Consider the following 21,503-nt stretch of genomic DNA (forward strand, 5'->3'; position numbering starts at 1 on the left):
TTAAAAGAGAGCAACTTTCAGTCTCTTTTTACTGTAGACCCTAAAGTTAGTTTACTGAATGAGGGCATCTTTCTGAAGACCAGGTGTCAGTCTTCTGACAATAAAGGCAACTTTTTCTCAGTTACGTTTTTTTCACTTAGAAGCTAGTAGTTAGAAGTGGGTTTCTTGTGGGCTAAAAAAGGTTGGGGTTTGGCCTGCAGTCCAGATAAGGTCACTGTTCTTTAGCCCCTGCTCACATACAAGGCTTAAGTTGGTGCAAATACCAGGGAAAATTAAGTGATTTCAGAATTCCCTTCCTGCTTCTGGCATCTCCTATCCTTTCAGACATCTAATTTAGTCATTATTGATTCCAGGCTAACTTACATGTTATTGAGGTTACATAATGACCTTCTGGTTGTGGGAGGAAGATGGTGAGGAGAGGGTGTTTATTTGGTTTAGTTAAGGGCTTGGAAGTAGCTACTTTATCATTCATTCATTCTTTGATATTGTAGGTAAATTATTCTTTTGGTACTAGGTTGGTTAACTTCCTGCCCAGTTTATATTTGAGTGAATCACCTGTCAGGCTATCAGCCTATTGTGCTTTAAAACACTGGTTCCAAACAGTGCCCCACAGATCTGTGAAAATATGTCAGAGTAAAACTGGTGCTGTTTTCAACTGAGTTTTTGATAGAGATAGTGGTCTAAATGATGGGTAACTTAGAAGACTAACAAACCCAAAGTGGCTAGGTGACCAGTTGGTTGTAAATTGTGAATGAAAAGCTTTTCTTTTTCATACTTGACACAGGTATGTGATGGGAAAGTGTCTGTCCACGTTATTGAAGGAGATCACCGCACCTTGCTGGAGGGAGATGGCGTTGAATCAATTATTGGGATCATCCACAGCTCACTGGCAGAGCCACGTGTCAGTGTCAGAGAGGGTTAACTTCTACTTCCTCAATGACAAAGAAAATGCCAACAACATTCCTAGTTATGACAGGTCCCAAGGAACTCTTCCTGTTCAACATCTCATCTGCTCTGCTGCCGGAACTGGGAAGTCCAGCTGGACTCAATTGGTCTTTTTCTGTCTCTTTCTTGCTTATCTTTTCCAACTTTTATGGGTTCTGTCTCCTTCCTTTCCTATGGCTGTTTCTCCCCCTAGTCTCCCTGTCCATGTTAACTGTAATGCTGTGACTCTGTCACTGCGCACTGCAGTGAGGGTTCCCTACAGATGGTTGCTTCCTACACCCTTGGCAGTATAAAAAACAAATTTAGGAGTAGATTTCTTGTGCTTTATATTGTTTTTGTCTTAACGTTATTCCAAAGGGTATGTGATAGCACTTGTTGACCAAGCCTAGTGAACAGGGAGAGAAGCTGCAGCTGATTTTGGAGATACTTTTTGTCTGTGAAGAATCTGTCTGCAGTTTAGGTCAGAAAGAGAATTCCATTGAGGGTTTTGTAACTATATTTTTTAATTTGCTATATTCTAAGTATTTATTGTGTCAAACCAGAGGCTTCTTACTTGGTTGTAATTTATCGTGGGTTACAGGAGTAAAGAAACACCCCTTTTTAGAGGGGAAGTTTTATTCTACAAGGGAAAGTTGCCCGTCTTTGAAATAAATTGGTTTCTTGTTTGGTTTTTTTTTTTTTTCCTTTCTCCCACTGCCCTGCCCTTTTCAGAAAGAAATAGGTAAAAGGAAGGATTCTTGCCATCATGTACTCTTCAGAGGAGAGAAGGGCTTGGGGGGATAGGGTGGATGGTTTGACAAATGCTGCTGTATTGAGCAGCCATAACTTGGGCATGATGAAAACAGGCAAAGCTGTCCCTAGGCAGGTACTTTGTTTATATTTGTGCAAGGTTCTGTGGCCCGCTCCATCAGAACCTTAGTGTAAAGCATTGAGATGATTGCCTTACCTTATTCCCTCTCACCTCCAGTTTTGCCACCCAAGGAAGAATATGGAATGGGGAGGGCAGGGAATAGAATTCCTTAACAATAACTGAATAAATCCTCCCACCCCAGCTCTCCCATAATCAAAGCTCAGGCAAACACACAAGTATCTACTCAAAGCCCCTATATATTTTATTTAGCACAGGGCTTGCTTAAGCCTTGTGTATTCATTTTCCTTTCAGTAATGAGACTGGAAATCCCAGATAAGTTAGCTAAGTAATCAGTTTGGTGGTCTGATTTTAAAATGCAATAGTACCTTTTTAAAGGAAATTTGCATAAAATTCAATTGAAAAATTTCTTGCCTTTGCTATGCTGGATTTGTCCTTTCTGAAATCAGTAAATCCTTGTTACACTTATGATACAGAGGAGACCTGGGTGGCAACGAAGCACCAACTAGGAGGAGCTATTGTGCTTCTCAGAACTGCTGTAAAACCCCAGTTCTCTGCGTCTTCATCCCCCAGTGAAGTATTCTGGTAGTAGAGGAGCACTCCCGTGACAGGAACAGATGGCTCTTCACTGCAAGTTCTGACCTAGTGTCTTTTGCTTATACCACCCTCTGTTGATAGTGGCTGGGTTAACTGATTTTAGTTTTATAAAGTATTTCTTTTGTGAAATCTGAAATAAAACAACATAATGTCAGCTTAAACCATTTTGAAATGTCTTGTTCTTGTTTTGTTTTTTTCCTTTTAATTAATACTTTTTGGTCTGAAGAGTGTCTTTTTGGCTTTTCTAGTATTAAACAGAATTCATCACTGGTTGGCTTTTGGATTATTTTCTACCATCATATCTTAATCCCATGTTTCACCTGGAATCTCTCACTTCTTGGTATAAAGCAAAAACTGCTGCTGACTTAGCTGATCTGTAGTCTGTAGAAATAATAATAGTAATAATGAAGGCTTAGTTTTCTGAAGCATGGCTTCTTGTTGCCATGATTTTGGTACCTTAGATACAACCAATTTACAACTATAATACTGAAATGGAAACTTTTAGATGAGCTTTTATTTGCAGTATTGGACAGGCCATTCATACTCCTGCCTCAGTTTTCCCATCTGTAAAATGGAACAAAAGTGCATTGTCAGGGTCTCTCTGAGGGTTAGATACGCAATGGGTATAAATGCTCTGAAGTTTTAGGTATGATGTCTTAATTGTTAGACAGTAACAGAAGGAGGGAAGTATGTGATGTGTGAGGGATACTGGATACTAATACTGCAGTGGCTGTATGAGCTGTGTGCATACACCATGGGACTTCATTACATCTACTGCACACTGTCCCTGTACCTACTGACATTGGGTACTACCTAAAACAAAACAAATGGGGCATAGTTTGTTTGGTTTAACTACTGGCAGTTGTAGTGAGCCTGAAAAAGAGGTGAAAGAATCCTGCTTGTGTTATTTGTATTTAAAACTAGAAGGAAGAAGAAAGAATTAAATGTAAAGCAAACAGGTACAAATAATGCTGTGCTAAAGTGTGTAATATCTGGATGGGCTGTGTGGAAGGAGCAAGGACTAATGCTATCCTGTCTGATGAAGCAGGAGTTTGGTGAGTTCCCTGTAAAAACAAGTATGTATGGTTTCATCTAAGAGCTTGAAGATTTTTTTAGTCATAGAAGTTGCCGATTAATTACTTACAGCTGTTACTTACTGTTAGTGTTCTTGTGGTTGTTATTTGAAAAGCAAAAGGTTGTTTTGTTTAGGGCTTTTTTTCCCCAAAATTATCTGATTATGAGCTGCTGCCATGTAACCTGTTACATAACTGGCTGCTGAACACAATGTGCCAAAAATAAAAACCTTATTAGTGCTGGTATTGCTTGTTGTTTCTCAGTAGCCCATCAGATTGGATCAGATTAGACAGATGTAGAATAAAGAAGGCAAAATCCAATATTGCAATTTCTTATTTTGAGAAGACAAGGACAGAAGTGAAGTCCTTCATCCTTACCCTTCTCTGTGAAACTGAAGTGGGAATTCTTGTCAGCTGATGCATTCCATCCTTTTCAGAGAGCTTCTCATAGGCTAAAACCATGCTGATCTTAATCTCAAAAGTGAACAACAGTTCTCTAACTGGGGAACTGCTTAGGCTTACAGATGCACATTGCCATTTTGAAATGATAGTCCATATTCCTTAAATCTGCAATAGAAAGAGTTCAAGAATGTACGGCATATGTTGTCACCAGTATTAAAGCTATTATTTTGCTTTATTAGTTTACCACCTTCCTGAAGGCAAAGAACTATACCTCTCTTGCTGAAGATAGCAGTAAAAACAATGCAAGAAGGGCCGCAGTTTAATAGAACTGGTTACTTAAAATAAGCACTACCAGAAAGCATGTCAAGTCCAAAAGATTTAAGGTAGAATAGGAAGCAGGTGTTTGTTTCTTTTGCGCTTAAACAAGTGCCTGCAAATCAAGGTCAAAAGAAAGAAAAAAATACCCCTGGAACAGCTGCATCAGAGGAAAGGGGAGTGCTGGTAGCAGGGGCAGAGTCTGTGTATTTAAAATAGCAACCTCATTCTTTTGGCTGTAGAGAGGTAATGAAAGATGGTAAAAAGTAATTAGAAGCTTGAAACATAATTATTGTAGCAAATTCATCACAGCCATGAGTGCTAGAAAGCTGGAGAGGAGGGAAATACAGGCTTTAACAAAGAACTTGAAATGTGAGTCATTGACAGAACTTAACAGGCTTAACTGAGCAATGGGAGTGTGTACATGTAACTCTGCTTAGGCTATGGTGCTTTGTTGTATGATTTTGTTGGATTTTTTTTTCTCTTCTGAAGAAAAGGAGTCCTGTAACTCAAGTTACACTGCTGTTTTGACTGGAGTAGAGATGCAGCGTTTTTTATATGCTGGAAGGTATTGGCCGAGAGAAACAGAAATCCTCTGCCGTGCTGATCCTGGTGGTGGTCAGTAGCTTTATAAAATGATGCAGAATGGACGATTTTGTCATGGATGCTGTCGTATTTGGTTCAGCCAGACGGACCATTTTCACCTCTCTGCCCCGACCATCCGACACCTAGGATGGGACAGACCTCTCAGAGCTTATCCGAGCTCTTGCAGTGCTCAGTCACGGCGCTTCCCCTCGGCACCGGCTGTGGCGGAGGCCCAAGTGCTCAGAGACCGCTCGGCTCGGGGACAAAGGGCTGCGCGAGGCGCGTACGGGCCGAGTGCCGGGGCTCCCTGAGCGCCGCGGCAGCCGGGGGGAGACCGCACAGGCACGGCTCCCCTCAGCCACTCCTCAGACCCCTCAGCCGCTCCTGAGCCGCCCCTCTGCCCTCTGCTGCCCTCGGTCAGCCCGGGCAGCGCGGAACCCCGCGGCCGCTGGGCCTCTCCCGCGCGCGGCCCCTGCTGGCACCGCCGCGGTTTCTGGAGGGGACGGCGCGCGGCTGCACCGCTGAGCCAGCCGGAGCGAGATGGCGGTGGTACCGTCCGGCTGCGCCGGTGCCCGGCCCGGGCGCAGCGGTCGCGGCAGCCTGCGGGCTTCAGGCTGCGAGCCCCGGGGCGGCGGCGCGGGGCGGCGGCTGCCGCAACGCTGCGCGGGCGAGCAGGCGGGAGATGCCGAAGCTGCGCGGGGAAGCCTTCTGGAGGGAGACGCTGCGGAGCGCCCACTACGTGGTGGCGCCCATGGTGGACCAGAGCGAGCTGGCCTGGAGGCTGCTGAGCCGCCGCCACGGCGCCCAGCTCTGCTACACACCGATGCTGCACGCCCAGGTCTTCCTCAGGGACGCCAACTACCGCCGCGAGAACCTCTACGGGGAGGCCTGTCCCGAGGACCGCCCGCTCATCGTGCAGGTGAGCGCGGCCACCGCCCCGGCCCGCCCTGGCAGCCCGAGCACCGGGAGCGGCGGCGGCTGCCGGGAGGAGCTTCCCTGGGCTCACCTTGCAGTGCCGTTCTTGGGTAACGTTGAGGACGCAAGTCAGCATTGCCAAACGCACCCGCGCCATCCACCCCGCTCGTGCTAACAAATCCAGGCGTTTTCTGAATGTGCACGAATTGAAGGTAGTCAGCCTCGTTCACATTTTAACGTCGTTACCACTGGCAGTACTTAGCTCATGAAGATGTGTGTTTTTCTGTTTATCCCATGTTTAGCAAAGGATTTGCTGTCTTAACCACAGGGGTCTGGAGCACTGGACTTCTCACAGTCCCCTGCACCTCATCTTTAGAAACAAATTACAGTTGGTCTTGTAGAGTCAGGGTGTGTCCCGGATCTGGTACTAGTCAAGGAGGATCACAGTTTTTGGAGTAGCTCTCTGAAACCCTGAGCTCAGTGTTTAGCTATAGAGAAAGGATGCAATGAAGATAGGACAGACTTTAAAGCTGTTTAAATGTGTTGCTTCTGCTTCTGGATTACTCTCTGATGTTCATGTACTTCACTCTGTCCCAAAGAGGTAAAGTGATTTGTGGAGCTGCAGAATAATACAGGGAAATACGGTTGTCATGAACAGAGGAATGATGGATTTCCACATGTGGAGCAGTTAAATGGATGAGGACTCTTTATCCTGGTAAAGAAGTGTCTCCCTAGACTGAGGGGGGATGATAAGAGAAGCCTGTAGAAGTTTTACTGGCTTGAAGATGATGAATGGGAAACAAGTAAGCATAATGGTAGTTATAAACTGTGGAATTCATTGTTGTGGGATATACTGGATTCTGAAAGATTACATGAGTTTAGAAAGCAAATGAAGGTAAACACTTGAGGGTCTTTAGGTGCAACAAACACACCCTCCACTTCCAAAGTCCTTAAGGACACTTTTTCAGCTTCTGCTGTTCCCTAGTCATTTTGGTGTTCACCTTTGATCTGTCACAGTACAGCTTTCACAGAATCATGGAAAATTCTGGGTTGGAAGGGACCCACAAGTCCACAACCCACAAGTACATTGAGTCCAACCCTTAAGTGAATTGCCTATACAGGGATAGAACTCACAGCCTTGGTGTTTTAGCACCATGCTCTAACCGAATGAGCTAATCTCAGCATCTTGTACATTCTTCTTTTGTGGGAGGTAGTTTCTTTTGACACAGAAAAATGCAAGTGCCGGAAACTCAAGTAATCTTAGAAAGCTGTAAGTCACAGATCTTCAGCTCAGTAAGCTGTGTGTTCTGGGTGACTCTACCTGAACAGGATCAGTTGCTGTGAGCTTGCTGTGTTACCCTTCTTCCCACTGGCCACTGTTGGACATAAAGTACAGGAGTAACTAATCTTTGTTGATTGTTGATCTTGTGCAGCAGTCCTTACAGATTTGGTCACAGAGTCTCAGAATTAGATTAGGCAGAGGTACATCTGAGTCAGCTCTGAAGACTTTGTTTACTGTGGTAACTTTCTCATTATGCAGCATGGTTGGAGACTTTCCGTAGTTTCAGTCATCTCTGAGAAAGAAAATTATTTTTTTATTTTAGTTGGTGTCAGTCATAATTTTATGTAGTGCTGTAGGGTTTAAGTAACACCTTCTGCTCAGAAGTGCTTAAATTTTGTTTCAAGTTTATGTAAAGAGGTGATGGCACTGGTTTTTGTTAAAAATGAGTTTTAGAAAATCTGTTTAAAAGCATAAATGAGAAGAGTAGTCTGTCTCTTTCCTATTCAACAAAGAAGCTTCAAATTAACCTATTTTATTAATTTGCTTTTTGCACTGTGCTTTAAATGTAATATTAATTACATTCAATTAAGACTGAACATTTTACGATAGCCCATGTGTCTGTTTCACATTCCATTAATTCATTTTAGAGGCAATTGTACTTATCAACAAAGTTTGAGCTGTTTCAAGACTCAGAGACACTATGGATAACTCTTTTCTTAAGCACCACCTTTCTGAATTAAAATGCTATAGCTGTTTCTTTTGCAGAGGATGTTAAAAGTTGTTTCCACTTATTCTTGGCTACCACATGTAAAATATTCATCTGATATTTCTTTGCCTCTTGAATGCTCATCTTTCTCATTTTATTATTTGAAGGTTGAGGATCTTTAGCTGGTAAGTGTCACAAATTTTATTTGGAGGTTTTTTTTCATATAATCATAGAATATCCTTAGTTGTTAGGGATTCACAAAGTCCAGCTCTTGCCCAGAACAGCCACCAGCATCCCACCAGTGTTGTCCAAACACTCCTTGAGCTCTGGCAGGTTTAGGGCTGTGACCACGGCCCTTGAGAGCCTGTTTCAGTGCCTGACCACCCTCTGAGGAAGAATCTTTTCCTGATATCCAGCCGAAACCTCTCCTGACACAGCCCCAGACGTTCCCTCAGGTCCTGTCATTGGTCACAGAGAGCCGAGATCAGAGCTGTCCCTCTTCTGCCCCTTGTGAGGAGATTACACTGTATGGAATCTCCCCTCTGTCTCCTCTTCTCTAGGCTGAACAAGCCAAGTGACTTCAGCTACTCCCCATATGTCCCCTCCGCATCTTTCACTATCTTTGTTAGCTACTTTGGACACTAATAGCTTTGGATCTTTCTTACATTGTGGTATCCCAAACTGTCCCCAGGACTCAAGGTGATGCAGCCCCAGCGCAGAGCAGAGCAAGACAATCCCTTCCCTGGGCCAGCTGGCGATGCTGGACCTGATGCCCCCTGGGACACAGCTGGCCTTCCTGGCTGCCAGGGGACTGCTGACTCATATTCAACTTGCCATCAACCAGGACCCCCAGGTTCCTTTCTGCAGCACTGTTCTCCAGCCTTTTGTTCCCCTATTTGTCCATATATGTGGAGTCACCCTATCCCAGGTTCAGAATAGGCTGCTTGTCTCTATTAAATTCATATGGTTGATGCTTGCCTAGCCCTCTGATTGTCAAAGTCCCTCTGCAGGGCCTCTGTGCCTCCCAGGGAGTGGACAGCTCCTCCCAATTTAGTATCCTCAGCAAGGTTACAAGTGTCAGCAAGGTTACAAGTCATTTATGAAGTCATTAAAGAGCTCTGGCTTCATCTAAGATGGAGCTTTGTGGAACCCTAGTCATGACCGGTCACCAGCCTAATGTCATCCTAGTCACTATAACCCTTTGCACTTGACTCATGAGCCAGTTGTTCACCCATCACACAATGTGTTTATCCAGCTGCGGACTGGATATTTTGTCCAAAACCATCCTGTGAGAAACAGTATCAAATGCTTTACTGAAATCCAGAAAGATTACATTACATTGCTTCCCTTGATCATTTTGAGAAATAGTGTTTGATATTATTAACTGTGCATACGTGCCTGTTTTCTGTAGCAGGTAGTTGCTTCATAAACACATCATAACATTTTGTCAGTACTTGAAGAAAGCTGTTGCCTGATTATTCCACTTCTCTTTGGTTTTCACAGTTCTGTGCCAATGATCCTGAAGTGTTTGTCCAAGCAGCACTGTTGGCTCAGGATTACTGTGATGCCATAGACCTAAATTTGGGTTGCCCCCAAATGATTGCAAAGAGAGGTATGTGCAAATCTGAATCCTGGATAAGCAGAGAAATGGCAAATGGTGTTTCAAATGTGAATGTTGGCAGTAAAATACCAAGAGGGCCAAATCAAGCCTTTGGGAGGGGTTGCAGTACTGCTGAAGTCAGTTACACCCAGTGTAGCAGGTAACACTTGGTAGTACCTAAAGCAAAAGTTAGATATAATTCATTCTTAATTAATTAATTTATCTAAAGAGACAGCTCCTGTGCCTAGAATATCTTCAGAAACATTATTTTTAGTGAGAGCTTGACTTTCTTTCTGACTTTTGCTCCAGCAGCCTTTTTTTGAAAAACTTCACTGAAAATTACATCATTCAGACACTTAGAACTTCCTATTTCCCTGATACTTGCAGAGTTTTTTTCACAATAGTGTAGAAGCGGATGACACCTGCTGAATTCCTTAGATACTGCATGTTTGAAAACCAGAACGAGTGTTTGAAAATTTTGTATCAGTTAAGATGTTGAGAAGATATTTGTTCAGTAACTGCCCATTCTTCTTCTAAAATATCTTCCAAAAACTAATTGGAAATAATTAGTAGTGCAAATAGATGTTTCAGTCAGATCATCTGTTACTCTAATGGGATTTATTAAACATCTGGTATAAACCCTTAGAATTTGGACTTTGAGCTGCAAGTGTCAACACATCAGCCTTGGACAGTACCAGTAAAAAGTAAAAATAAAAAAAAGGTGTGGGGATTCCTTGTTTGTCCTGTAAATCTAGGGTGGCAGGAAGAACAGAATGATCCTATTCTTCCAGTTGGGGCAGGACAGAGCAACTCTGTTTCTGCCAATGAGGCATATGAGTGTCTGGATCTTTGTTTGTGAGAGTTTATGAAAACTGTGCTTCAGGATCTTACTCTTCTGCACAAGTCTGTCATATGCTATTTTATCATAGGTCACTATGGAGCATTTCTGCAAGAGGAGTGGGATCTTCTTCAGAGAATGAGTAAGTATTTAGAGAAGGAATAGGATGAATTAATTATTGAGAGGAGGTTTAGGGATTTTGGGGGAAAGGAGGTGTGTCATATTTTTTTGGGCAGAGTTCTGTTTGGGTTTTGAAGTGGCGGTTGCCTTTGTTGGTTTTTTTGTTTTGTTTTGTGTTTTTGTTTTGTTTTTTTTTCAATTTCATACTGTATTCCAGTGGCATCCTCAAGATATATGGTGGTATCCCACTGCAAATTTGCACTCCATCTGCAAAAAGACTTAGACTTTTGTACCTGAAACAGACTTAAGGTGAAAGTCAATGAAGTTCCAGTCTCATATGATAGCTTAGTTGCTCTCCAGCTCTAGAAATCGTAAAAGTCCCAGTGCCTCAGTTTCTCACTTTGAATTTCTCAGGTGCCCAGAGCCATGTTTCTGCTTGAAGCCACAGCTGCTCTTTTCTAGTCAACTCTGTGTACCCTTTCTGTCCACAGTATGGCAAAATACTCTTTTCTTCTAATTTGTGTAGGTTATTTTCAGGCCATCAGTAGCTGTTGTGAACAGTATCATATTTTTTAAGAAATACATGATATACATGAAATACTGATATCAAAAGCAAGGTTTTGGACATTTTGTAGATCTAAGAATGTGCTTTCACCCCACTTCAAAGCAAGTGTTGGAACCATGAAGTTAGAGAGTCTTGTTTCTGTTTGCATTCCTGGTGGTCTGGGGGATCTTGAATGATGTTTGGTACAAAAACACTGCTGGGAACCTGGAAGATAAGACAGTGTTACATGCCCAGCATGTAATGTGTCTGTTGAGAAATATGCAGATCAGAATAACCTCAAGGTCATCTAGTTGGGTGAGAACCCAGGCTGTCTTGTAAGAGAGTTGTCTTAGACTGTCCTCTTCCTCCTTCTTTCCCTAGCCACCTTTAAAATGGTGGAGCACTCTTTTCTGCTTGCACCTGTATACACCTTGTTTGGTCCTTCGAAAGTGTGATGGGAAATACCTATCGTTAGAGCTCGTAGGGTTTGGATTAGAAGACAGCAGGTGACTTCCTACATTGTGTATCCAAGCTGTGGAAGAGAAGAGAATTTCAGACACAACATTACTCAATGTTTTCCTGTTGGCTCTCTTTGGTAGCTCTCTTTTTGGTATTTTTGTGATTCTATGTACTGTGTAAGGACTATGAGTTTACCGTGTTGTTCTAGATTTCACCCTGGCTCTATAACCTACATTTACTACTTGATTGCATCCACTGTCTACCTCGCTGGATAAACCTCTGCTTGCCATGGATAAGACTCTACTGTATAAGGATTATTTTGGTGATAATTTGCAAAGAAGTGAAGTGCCTTTTTGTGGGAAAGGTAGACAAGCGTTAATGTTGGAGGAGTAGAATAGCCTGTGATGATAATAAACTTGTATCAATAATTAATTTGTGAGGGGGTGGTCATTGAAAGTGAAGGCTTAATGCAGTGGAAGTGTTAGGGCTATTAAATGGGTGACTATTTTATGCCACCTTGTTAGGATGCAGATTTTGTGCTTCATGCGTGTGTTACTGTTACGTGATTAAACTATGCAATAAGGATTCTAGAGGACACTGCTGATTTTTAAGCTGTGAGAGCTGCATAGCAGTAACTTCTCATTCTTTTTCTATACCACACCCAGTATCAGATCTTGAGGAGAGCAGACACTTTACATAGCATTGTGCAGCCCACTTACCTCTCTTTTCAATCTTTCTCAGTTTTACTGGCTAACGAGAAGCTCTCTGTTCCCATCACATGCAAAATCCGCGTTTTCCCAGACATTGACAAGACAGTGAAGTATGCACAGATGCTGGAGAAAGCTGGCTGCCAGGTAAGAAGGCAGCTGGTCCCTCTACTCTTGCACGGGACACATGTCTTTGTGTAAAGTATGTGATGACCAGTTCTTGGTGTACTGTGGAGATGAATAGGCTGCATTATTTTGCAGACAGAGCAAAGGGGATGCAGACAGATTCTGTGTGTTTGCAGTCCTAGGCTGCGGGTCATTAGTGTAGTACAGAAGACACAATGATTTCAGTCTCTTGTAATCACTGCACTGTGAGCATCTCAATCTTCACATAGTGCTGCAGGAGGCAGTGTGAATGCACGAAATCCACCGTACTGTAGAAGAAAAAGGGTATCAAAAGGTATCACTAGAAGAAACAGGCAGCTTTCTAGGATTTAACTCAAATTAAATTGGAAGAGATGGTCTGTAGCTAGAGACAGTACTGACAGTATTGGACCTTCTGCTGAGGAGAAAGCTGGATCAATATATCACAAATTCCAGAGTGAATCACAAATGGAATACAGTGGCAAAAGGAAATCTGTAGGTTTTCCCATTATAGAATCTTGTCATGCCATGGAATAGGAAGATGAAAGGAGCCTAAGAGCATGCCACAGTAGGTGACCTGCTGATATCTTTTTGTGTTGCTAAACTCCCTGCACTGTTGAAATAGCAGGAAGAGCTCAGTAGCATCCATGAGGCGTAGGGAGTGAAAGGAAATTTTTTTCAGTGGATTTATTCCAGTGGTTCATGCACGTGGAAAGTAAATGTAATTTTGTGTTCCAGCTGCTGACTGTGCATGGCCGTACTAAAGAACAGAAAGGACCACTTGCTGGCGTGGCATCTTGGGAGCACATTCAAGCTGTAAGGTTAGTGAGAAGTACCAGCCAGTCTTAGTGGATTCCTGTTAACACTCTGGATTTTAAACAGAGTGTACAATGGCATTGAAGAGCAAACAAATTTGTGTTACAGGAGAATTTCTGGGTTGACTCTAATTCTCAATTTTACGCGTCCATTTTATTCACTGGTATAGAAAAGCTGTAAACATTCCTGTATTTGCAAATGGAAACATCCAGTGTCTCAGCGATGTGGAAGAATGCATACGTAAGACAGGAGTACATGGCGTCATGAGTGCAGGTAAAATGAACTTTTACTCAGATGAAAATACGAATTGTTTCTTATTCCCTTAGCAGCCCCGTATACATTTATTAAAAACTTATGTCAGATTGACTTGGTGAACAGCTTTACTTGAGAGCTGAGTGGCCATTCTCTCTCGTCTTCTACTGACCATCTCATACCAGGACCAGGAATCACTTAAGATTTGTAAGAATTGTTATGTCGGACTTGTAATACCATTGATTCATTGAGCTTACATCTAATTACTTGACAAAGGCATATGGGGCTCCTGTTGTCCTGGAATATTTTTGTGACATCTGTTAATTAATGGAACAGTTTTTAAATGGTTCTCAATTAACTAAGTACATCTGTGGATTAATATTCCTACAGGTGGTTCATGTTGGGTTGGGACAAGAAAGAATTGACATAATTTCCGTAACTTACAGGAGGAGCTAGGATAGGCATCAGAAAGAGCTTCTAATCACTCACACAGCTAAAGAAGGGTTGTAGAATCTTGGTTGTAGAAAATACTGATTAACAAAAGGCTTATGAAGCCAGTAGAGAAAAGCACAGTGAGAAGCTGTATCTCTGAACTTGGGCCAGACAAATATCAAGACATAAGGCAAGACACCGGTCATTCCGGTATTTAACCGTTGGGCAACAAAAGCAGTGATTTCTCTATTTATTAATTGATTTACTGTCTTTGTGTTAAGGTTAGATGCCTTTCTAGAAACTGTACTTTAATTAGACATGAGCTGTTCAGTGCAATTAGGAACTGTGTAGTGAAGTACAGTATGCCAAGGTCAGGCTAGAGTTTTACAGACCCTGTGTTGTTCTTGAGAGTACATGGGTGATGTGGCTGTGGCGGTAGGATTACAAAAGAGATGATCAAACTCCAGAGCAGAGATTTTTTGTTTCAATCCTGAAATGAAAGTTTGAGTATTTCTTTTCATCCCTAGAAGGTAATCTTCATAACCCAGCTTTGTTTGAGGGCCGGAACCCATTGGTGTGGGAGATGGCTGAGGAGTATCTGGAGATAGTGCGGAAGTACCCTTGTCCATTGTCTTATGTTAGGGCACATCTCTTCAAGCTCTGGCATCACACGTGAGTATCTCCAGAGAACTCTTAATGTTTTCAGGGCTCATCCTGCTTAGCAAGAATCTGGGTTTTCTGGAAAAGGATTTGTTTGGCCAGAATGAGTGTGCTGCAAGGTTTTCTTTGCTTTTCCTGGCTGGAGAAGGGTGTGGGCTGAGGCCTTTACCCTTCATTTCATATCTGGGAAACAGGGCAGGGGAATGAACAAGTTGCCACAAGATCAGCCAGGGTTGTGAGCTCACAGCACACCAGATGCAATGTGTAATTGCCCATATGCACACACACACACTTTGTGGCAAACACAAATTAACTATCTCCTTGTTCATGTGTGGCAAAGTGCTGTTGCATTTATTGTGGAGTAAGAGCATGGCTATGGGCAGTTACTGAGAAGCAGCTGATGCACTGTACATTCATGGTTAGCTTATGTCAGACTACCTTGGTTGTCTGGAAGAGGCATATGTGTGCTTTTCTTTGGACTTACGAAGAAGAACATAAGCTTCTACTAAAGGCAAATTAATCAAAAAAAGTATATTTTTATTTTTAGTTGATTGCAGTCTAAATATAATTTGATGTTTGGGATTTGCCTCAGGCTTCAAGTTTACCAGCAGCTGCGTGAAGAATTAGCAAAAGTGAAGACTCTAGAAGGCATCGTAGATGTCAACAGGGAGCTGAAACTACGATGCCAGGTACCAAGATGGGGCCTAGTCTCCCAGAACAACACTGCCTGCACTTGGTGGGAATATACCAAGTATGTCATAGAGCTGACATCCTTTAGTCACTTCTATGAGACTTTGTGGTTTACTAACCATGATATTTGTAGCTTGCTACAGTAGCATCCCCTTAAGCCTGGATAACTTTATGTGGGATAAAGTTGATTTAGGAGTTACAAATGTGCTTCAGTTCATCTGTTGCAGTAGATGGTTTTTTTGCCTATATGTAATTGTAATTGTTAGCTTAAATTTCAGTTTGTGATTGCCTAGAGTTTGAGTGTTATTTAGTGTATTTTCTGACAACTCCAGGAAGACTGACTGTAACTCTATGCTGCAGGAAGAAATAGCTAATCAGAAAGAAGGAGAAAAGCCAAAAGAAGGGTTGCCTTTTTTCCACTGGATCTGTCAGCCATACATCAGGCCAGGGTAAGTTACCTATTTTGATACTTAGAGGTACTCATAGGCCTTTCCCACCCATATCGTCAATATCAGCCATTGAGTCTGTTCTAGGAGCTCTACATTCATTAAAAAAAAAAAAAAAAAAAATTCAGACTTTGGATTATTTTTATTCCAGTTCAGTTTTTTCCTAGTTATTGCTTTGTTTGTGGGGATGTTGCTCATTGTTTGCATTTTCTCCTTTGTATCCTCCTCAAATTTCTCTCTGGAAAGTAAAAATGAGGAATCCCACTGCAGCTCAGAACAAGAACCTGATGTGTATTGAATATGCTACCTGACACTGCTTTATTGTTTCATGCAACATGAATGTTGCTGGTAACTGCTGTGGTAACAAAGATAAGAACTAAATTGTATTCTGTAAAGGATGCTTTTAATGTACGGACAAGCTTTTCAGATAGCTTATTCCCCTTCTACTGAAAATTGGGCTGAAGAAGAGAACAAGTGTGTCAAGATTAATACTTAATTAAATACTTCTAAAAATGCTTAAGTAAAACCTGGGAATAACAGGTGCCCAATTTAGCCGACCAACTTTAACTGGCTTTCCAGCTGATATATCTGATAGTGTGTCTGTTCACTGCCAGTGTTAACTGAAAAAGCCAGGTTTTTCTATCCCACTTCTAAGGGCAATGACACTTCATTGTAACCATGAAAGAAAGGTTTATGGTTTACCCGTATTTCTGTAAACCAAAATAATGGTCAGGGACAGCTACTTCTTCCCTCCAGCCAATTTATTATGAAATTCACTGTTTCAGGCCAAAGGAGAGATGTAGGGAGAATGGAGATAGTGGAACTGAAAAAGGTGTGCGAGGGAAACGTGCTCTGGAAGAAGAGGAAGATGGAAATTCTGAGCTTCTGTCAAAGAATAAACAAAAAAAGAAGTTAAGAAATCCTAATAAAAGCTTTGATCCATCTTTAAAACGTAAGTTCCATTTATTGGCATGGATATATGGAGAGTTGCTGATACCACCTTTGACATAACTTGCCGCTAAGAATTTTCATGTCCTGTGTACTTGTAGAAACTTCTTGAAAAAGAGGGGGAATTTTTGCTGTTGAAATTTCCGTACCAGGTAACATGATTTAAATCATGTTCACTAGTAAAGGAAACAAGGATCAAAATATCTCTCTAAGCATCTTTTTAAGATCAAAATGGTTTACAAACTGAATTGTAGCTGTCGCTAGCATTTGAAATGGAAATTTTGTATGAATTTCAAGCTGATGTCTGTTGCCCTGAAAATTAAGCCTTCTGATCTTGTTTTCATAGTATTAGTTACTTTCCCAGGAAAGTAACTGTAAACATGTGTTTACACATTCCTTCTAAGAAACGTTTTTGATGGATGTTTCACATGACCAGCATGATTGGGAAGGTGGTAACTTAGTTATCCAATCCCTGGTCATTGTCAAGAATCTGTAAATACTGGAGTCAGAAAATAAAAGTATTTTCTTTTCCTGTCACACTACTGAGACGTGTTCATGTGAATCATTCCATGTCCTTTAGTGACAGATGTCCTCCTGTTTTATGCTTGAGGATTAAAATTTTCAATGCTTGGATTTTAGCATAGAGGCACTTAAAAATGCAAAGTATTTTTACCTTAGCACTGTTATTTGAGGTACTGTATTTTTATTTCAAAAAGACTCTCTGGCTAGAAAAGCATCAAGCTTTGTCTGGTTCTGATTTTTTTAACTTATTTCTTCCACATAAAAATACCATTGGTGAAATCAGCTTTCTCTCTCTCTCTCTCTCTCTCTCAGCCAAATATGCAAAATGTGATCAATGTGGAAACCCTAAGGTAAGTCAGTTTAAGTGTCCAAAGAGTGTCCATAGAGCATTTCCATTAAATAGACATTAAATGACCGTGTAGGGATCAATCACACAATGTCTGGATGGAGAGAAGTGGCAAGTGGTGTCCCTCAGGGGTCTGTATTGAGACCAGCACTGTTCAGTGTCTCCATCAATGATGTGGACAGTGGGATCAAGAGTGTCCTCAGCACATTTGCAGATGACACCAAGCTGAGTGGAATGATGACACACCTGAGGGACAGGGCCATCCAGAGCAACCTGGACAAGCTCAAGCAGTGGCCTGTGTGAACCTCTGCAAGATTCTGCACTTGAGTCAGGGCAACCATGGTACCAAATCTGGGCTGGGGGGGATGAACAGATTGAGAGCAGCCCAGGACTTCAGGGTGCTGGTGGATGAGAGGCTGGTCATGATTCAGCAATGTGCACTCACAGGCTGGAAAGCACCTGTGTTCCAGGCTTCATCAAAAGCAGCATTTATTGAGCCAGTGCCTTTACTCTGCTCTTGTGAGACCCCCCCCCCACCTGGTGTCCTGCATCCAGCTCTGGGGCCCTTGGTGCAGGAGACATGTAGAGCTGTTGAGGTAGGCCCAGAGGAGACTACAAAGATGATTGAGGGATGGATTCCCTCTGCCATGGAGACAGGCTGAGGGACCAGGCGGTGTTGAACCTGGAGAACACTCTGGGGAGCCTCACTGCCCCTCCCAGTGCCTAAAGGGGACTTGAAAGAAAGAGCAATGGACTTTTTAGCACAGCCTGTTGCAGCAGGACAAGGGGTGGTGAGTTTAAAGTAAAAGAGTGTAGATCCAGACTAGGTATGTGTTAGATTAAAAGTGATGTTTTATTGAGCTAGTGGCCCAAGTTTCCCAGAGAGGTTATGGATGCCCCATTCCGGGAAACATTCAAGGTCAGGATGGACAGGGCTCTGAGCAACCTGATCTAGTTGAAAATGTCCCTGCTTTTTGCAGGGGGTTAGAGTAGATGACCTCTAAAGGCTCCTTCCAACCCGAATTATTCTGTGATTCTATTGTTATTCCAAATCCTGAGGTAGGTCCATGCCAGTGCCCCATCAGGCACAAGTGTGTGTGTGTGGGGAGGAAAGTCCATACTTGGGCAAAAGCTTTTTAACCATTGTGACCAGTGTCTGAGGTTGAAGGTACTGCACAGAAATCCTTAACAATCCTTAACACAGGTTGAGAGAATTTGCCTTGCTCTCCAAAAAAGTGCAGTCCTGCTGCTGCTGAGGGTATTGATTGCTAATACAGTTGAATGAGTTTAACTGAATTTCCCAAACTATCTCCAGATAATCTCCAAGCAAATCTCCAGACTTCCACATGTGTATGACATATGTATTTTACTGTGAAATGAAAAACAAACTTATGGTTAGTGGTGGGTGGAGTTTTTCTGCAAAGTGAAAATTTGAATAACTGGTGTGGTTCTTAGCATACCAAGATAAATACTTCAAATGTCATCCCAGTACAGGCTGCAGTGAGTGTCAGACAGCAACTGCAGCTCTGATTTGCATTGTGTTTGGATCTCTGCCTTTATCAAAACAAGCATAAGCACCTCATCCTCAGTTCTGCCTTTGCAGCAGATTAACATTGGCTTTCACTATTAGCAATGTGAAATGAGGCAGCTGGTTTTACAGGTTCTGTATTGAAGTATTTTGATATTTGCAAGAGTTACTTTTGCTTTTGCTTGTTTATTTTTCCCCTTGGGGAGCACAGCTGTTTGCTTGACAAGGCAGTGTTGCAGAGCTGTGTGACCTGAGTGTATTTATTGCTGCAAATATACCTGTAAAGCAGGGTGTAAAATGCAAGTAATTTTGTGTTCTAGCTTAAAAATTTGCATTAGACCTCAGGGGACAGCCTGCAATAGAAGCATGTGATGTTGCTTCCTGTTGTAACACTGTTACCACAGCACAGCAGGGGCAGCCAGCTGGGACGCAATTTAAAGTTGCAGCTACCGAAAAAAATGGGATTTTTTTGCTGTGTTCATTACTGGGAAAGCATTAAGCACTGGGCTGGCCTACTTTCAGAGCTGTCCTGTTTCATAGCTAATCCAGGTGACATCACTTGGTGCATAAACCAGGATTGTCTGCACCAAGGCTTAGATTTATTTTTGTTTTGCTCTTGCATCCCTGTAATGTTGCAGGTAGCTCTTGAAATCTGACTAGGCCTGCAATTTTTTCTTTTTCCTAGATTATGAATTTCTGAGCTATGTCATGAAATGGGGTGGCAGGGTGGGGAATGTGGAGAAGGAACTCAACTAAAGTCTCCCTAAACACAAAGGATTTTCTGACTGGGGTGGAGGGAACCAAACTAAACATCAACCCCCTTTTCTAAAATGTGTGTGAGCAAAGCATCCCAGAGACCCAAGCTCATATAGCCACATCATCAGTTAGCCAAGTCTCAGCTGCTGCTGTCCCCTAAGGGTCATACATTATATTATAATAAATAAAAGGTGTATTTTAAGATGCAAGTAGGGAAGTAATTCTGGTGGTAGCATATTTTAGCAGATGGTAGCACGTCAGGCACCTTGTTCCATGTTGCAGAGAACGAGATCAAGCTCACCAGCACCAAATGGGTTCATGCTTGTTGCAGAGGGCTTATGGCATGTGTCTGCTTGTGGTGGGTAACCTGGGCTGCCCACCAGGCTGTGAGGGGGCCGCACAAGTTGAATGTGGGTATTTTTTTGGTTGGTTGGGGTTTTATTGTTCTTTATGTGCAAACAGTGGATAGCCCCCAGTATGACACCAACTCCATCATCTTCATTAGGCTGAGTACGTTTTTTTTTCCAAAGATCTGAAAGTGCAGAGCTGTATTGTTACTTATTATAGTAAACAGTAATAATTTTATTTTCACTGATACAAGCTTCTTTATACTGCTGTCCCAACCCAGGGCAATAAATGTGTGTTTAATATGTGCCGAGGGTGCTGTAAGAAAAGAGCATTCAAGGAGGTAGCAGATTGTCCAGGTAAGTGTATCTGGCCTTACCAAGGATCAAGCAAACATCTCATCCATCTCCCATGTATATTCATTACTTTAATTTTTGGGTTATGGGGTGGAGGTGAGTGTTAAAATTTACATACTACCTAAAACACCACATGCTATAGTTTATAGTACCATTTTAAAAGACTGCTCTTCCTTGTTTGTAGGTTATTGCTCCTGCTTCCAAAGCCTTGGGATGTACTTTCCAGTCTGTAAAGACCCATTCTTTATAATGAATGGGGTATTCTGTTTAGCACTGTAGTAATCTCATTTCAGGATTTTGGAGTTTTTTTCCCCCTTTCACTTTTTCAGGTCATGGATTACTTTTTAAGACCAAGTATGAAAAATCTCTTTCATGGCAGCACAGTCAAAGAGGAATTCAAACCCCAGACATCAATCAGAGAGGAGATGCACAGGTGGGGGAGACAGCAGTGCTGAAGGAGGCTGCTGACAGTACAGGGTGAAGCTTTGGAAATGAACAGCCCAAGAGCTCCTGCCAGACCACTACTTCCCTGGGCCAAAGAATGTGTCATCTCCAGCTCACTGTCAGCTGTGTGAACTTGTTCCACATGATTAAGTTCTAGAAAATTTTTATTTAAGTAAAAAATTGCTTTTACTCAGGGAATTATCCTGCATTTGAAATAAAAGAGATGCAATTAAATGTCTCATGCTGCATTTGAAAGACTGAAAACGCTGCATTTTTGGGTGGAGGCAGTTTCTGTAAGCTGCCATTACACTCTGCCTCCTGTATGCTCATTAACCCTTCATGCTCTTGTTTTTAATACTGGGGACTAAATGTATTGTATTAGAACAGCCTTTTGACATGCTAAAAATAGCAAAGTCAGTGACTTCCTCACTAACAGAAAATGTGCCACATCTGTTAGTGTTTTGGGCCACATTTTCAATGCAGAAAAGGAATGCAGCAGTACTTGGAAAATGTGAATGTAGAACTATAAGATCTTGCTATATCCAATAGTTAATTATTATTAACTAATAATTATTAGTTTCTTACAGTATAATGAAACTTAACAGTCTTCCATGAGCCAAAGGTTGGGGGAGGATGAAATCTCTATTTTATTTAGAGAGGGTTGTCTACAAATACATGGGAAGTTTAAACCAAGTCCATGAACATTTCCCTGCTCAAGGTCTCATACTTCATTATGTGGTCATTTGTCCTTCCCACGTGATAAATTTTGAGAGACATGTGACACAACCAGATGCAGGTCCAACGAATGCCTTTTTTACAGATGGGAACTTGAAACCACCTCTTCTACTTCCTGTGGAAATAG

The 21,503-nt window shown here is 42.1% G+C and overlaps 2 protein-coding genes across 4 annotated transcripts in view; both read left to right on the forward strand.

Annotated features, from left to right (window-relative positions):
• Nucleotides 1-2,571, forward strand: part of FASN (fatty acid synthase) — a 41,695-nt gene extending 39,124 nt beyond the window's left edge. The window contains exon 43 of the mRNA XM_005530620.3: nucleotides 785-2,571. Within this exon, the coding sequence (XP_005530677.1) occupies nucleotides 785-922 (138 nt within the window). The 3' untranslated portion in view covers nucleotides 923-2,571. The remainder of the gene's footprint in view (nucleotides 1-784) is intronic.
• A 2,796-nt stretch (nucleotides 2,572-5,367) lies between these two features.
• Nucleotides 5,368-20,885, forward strand: DUS1L (dihydrouridine synthase 1 like). Of its 3 annotated transcripts, none has more exons than XM_014259461.2 (13): nucleotides 5,368-5,704; nucleotides 9,192-9,300; nucleotides 10,218-10,268; nucleotides 11,991-12,103; nucleotides 12,839-12,921; nucleotides 13,086-13,189; nucleotides 14,128-14,272; nucleotides 14,853-14,949; nucleotides 15,311-15,399; nucleotides 16,182-16,348; nucleotides 17,179-17,216; nucleotides 20,125-20,200; nucleotides 20,577-20,885. In XM_014259461.2, the coding sequence occupies exons 1-13, from the start codon at nucleotides 5,468-5,470 to the stop codon at nucleotides 20,663-20,665; spliced, it is 1,398 nt and encodes a 465-aa protein (XP_014114936.1). In that variant the 5' UTR covers nucleotides 5,368-5,467; the 3' UTR covers nucleotides 20,666-20,885. The 3 variants fall into 3 exon arrangements, with proteins under 3 accessions (XP_014114936.1, XP_014114935.1, XP_005530678.1); XM_014259460.2 differs by having other exon boundaries at nucleotides 12,051-12,103; nucleotides 20,527-20,885; XM_005530621.3 differs by having other exon boundaries at nucleotides 20,527-20,883.
• The last annotated feature ends 618 nt before the right edge of the window (nucleotides 20,886-21,503 follow it).

Source organism: Pseudopodoces humilis, chromosome 21 (assembly GCF_049639895.1).
Source record: "Pseudopodoces humilis isolate 2021_Gansu_Grassland_sample_001 chromosome 21, ASM4963989v1, whole genome shotgun sequence".
Classification (NCBI taxonomy): Eukaryota; Metazoa; Chordata; class Aves; order Passeriformes; family Paridae; genus Pseudopodoces; species Pseudopodoces humilis.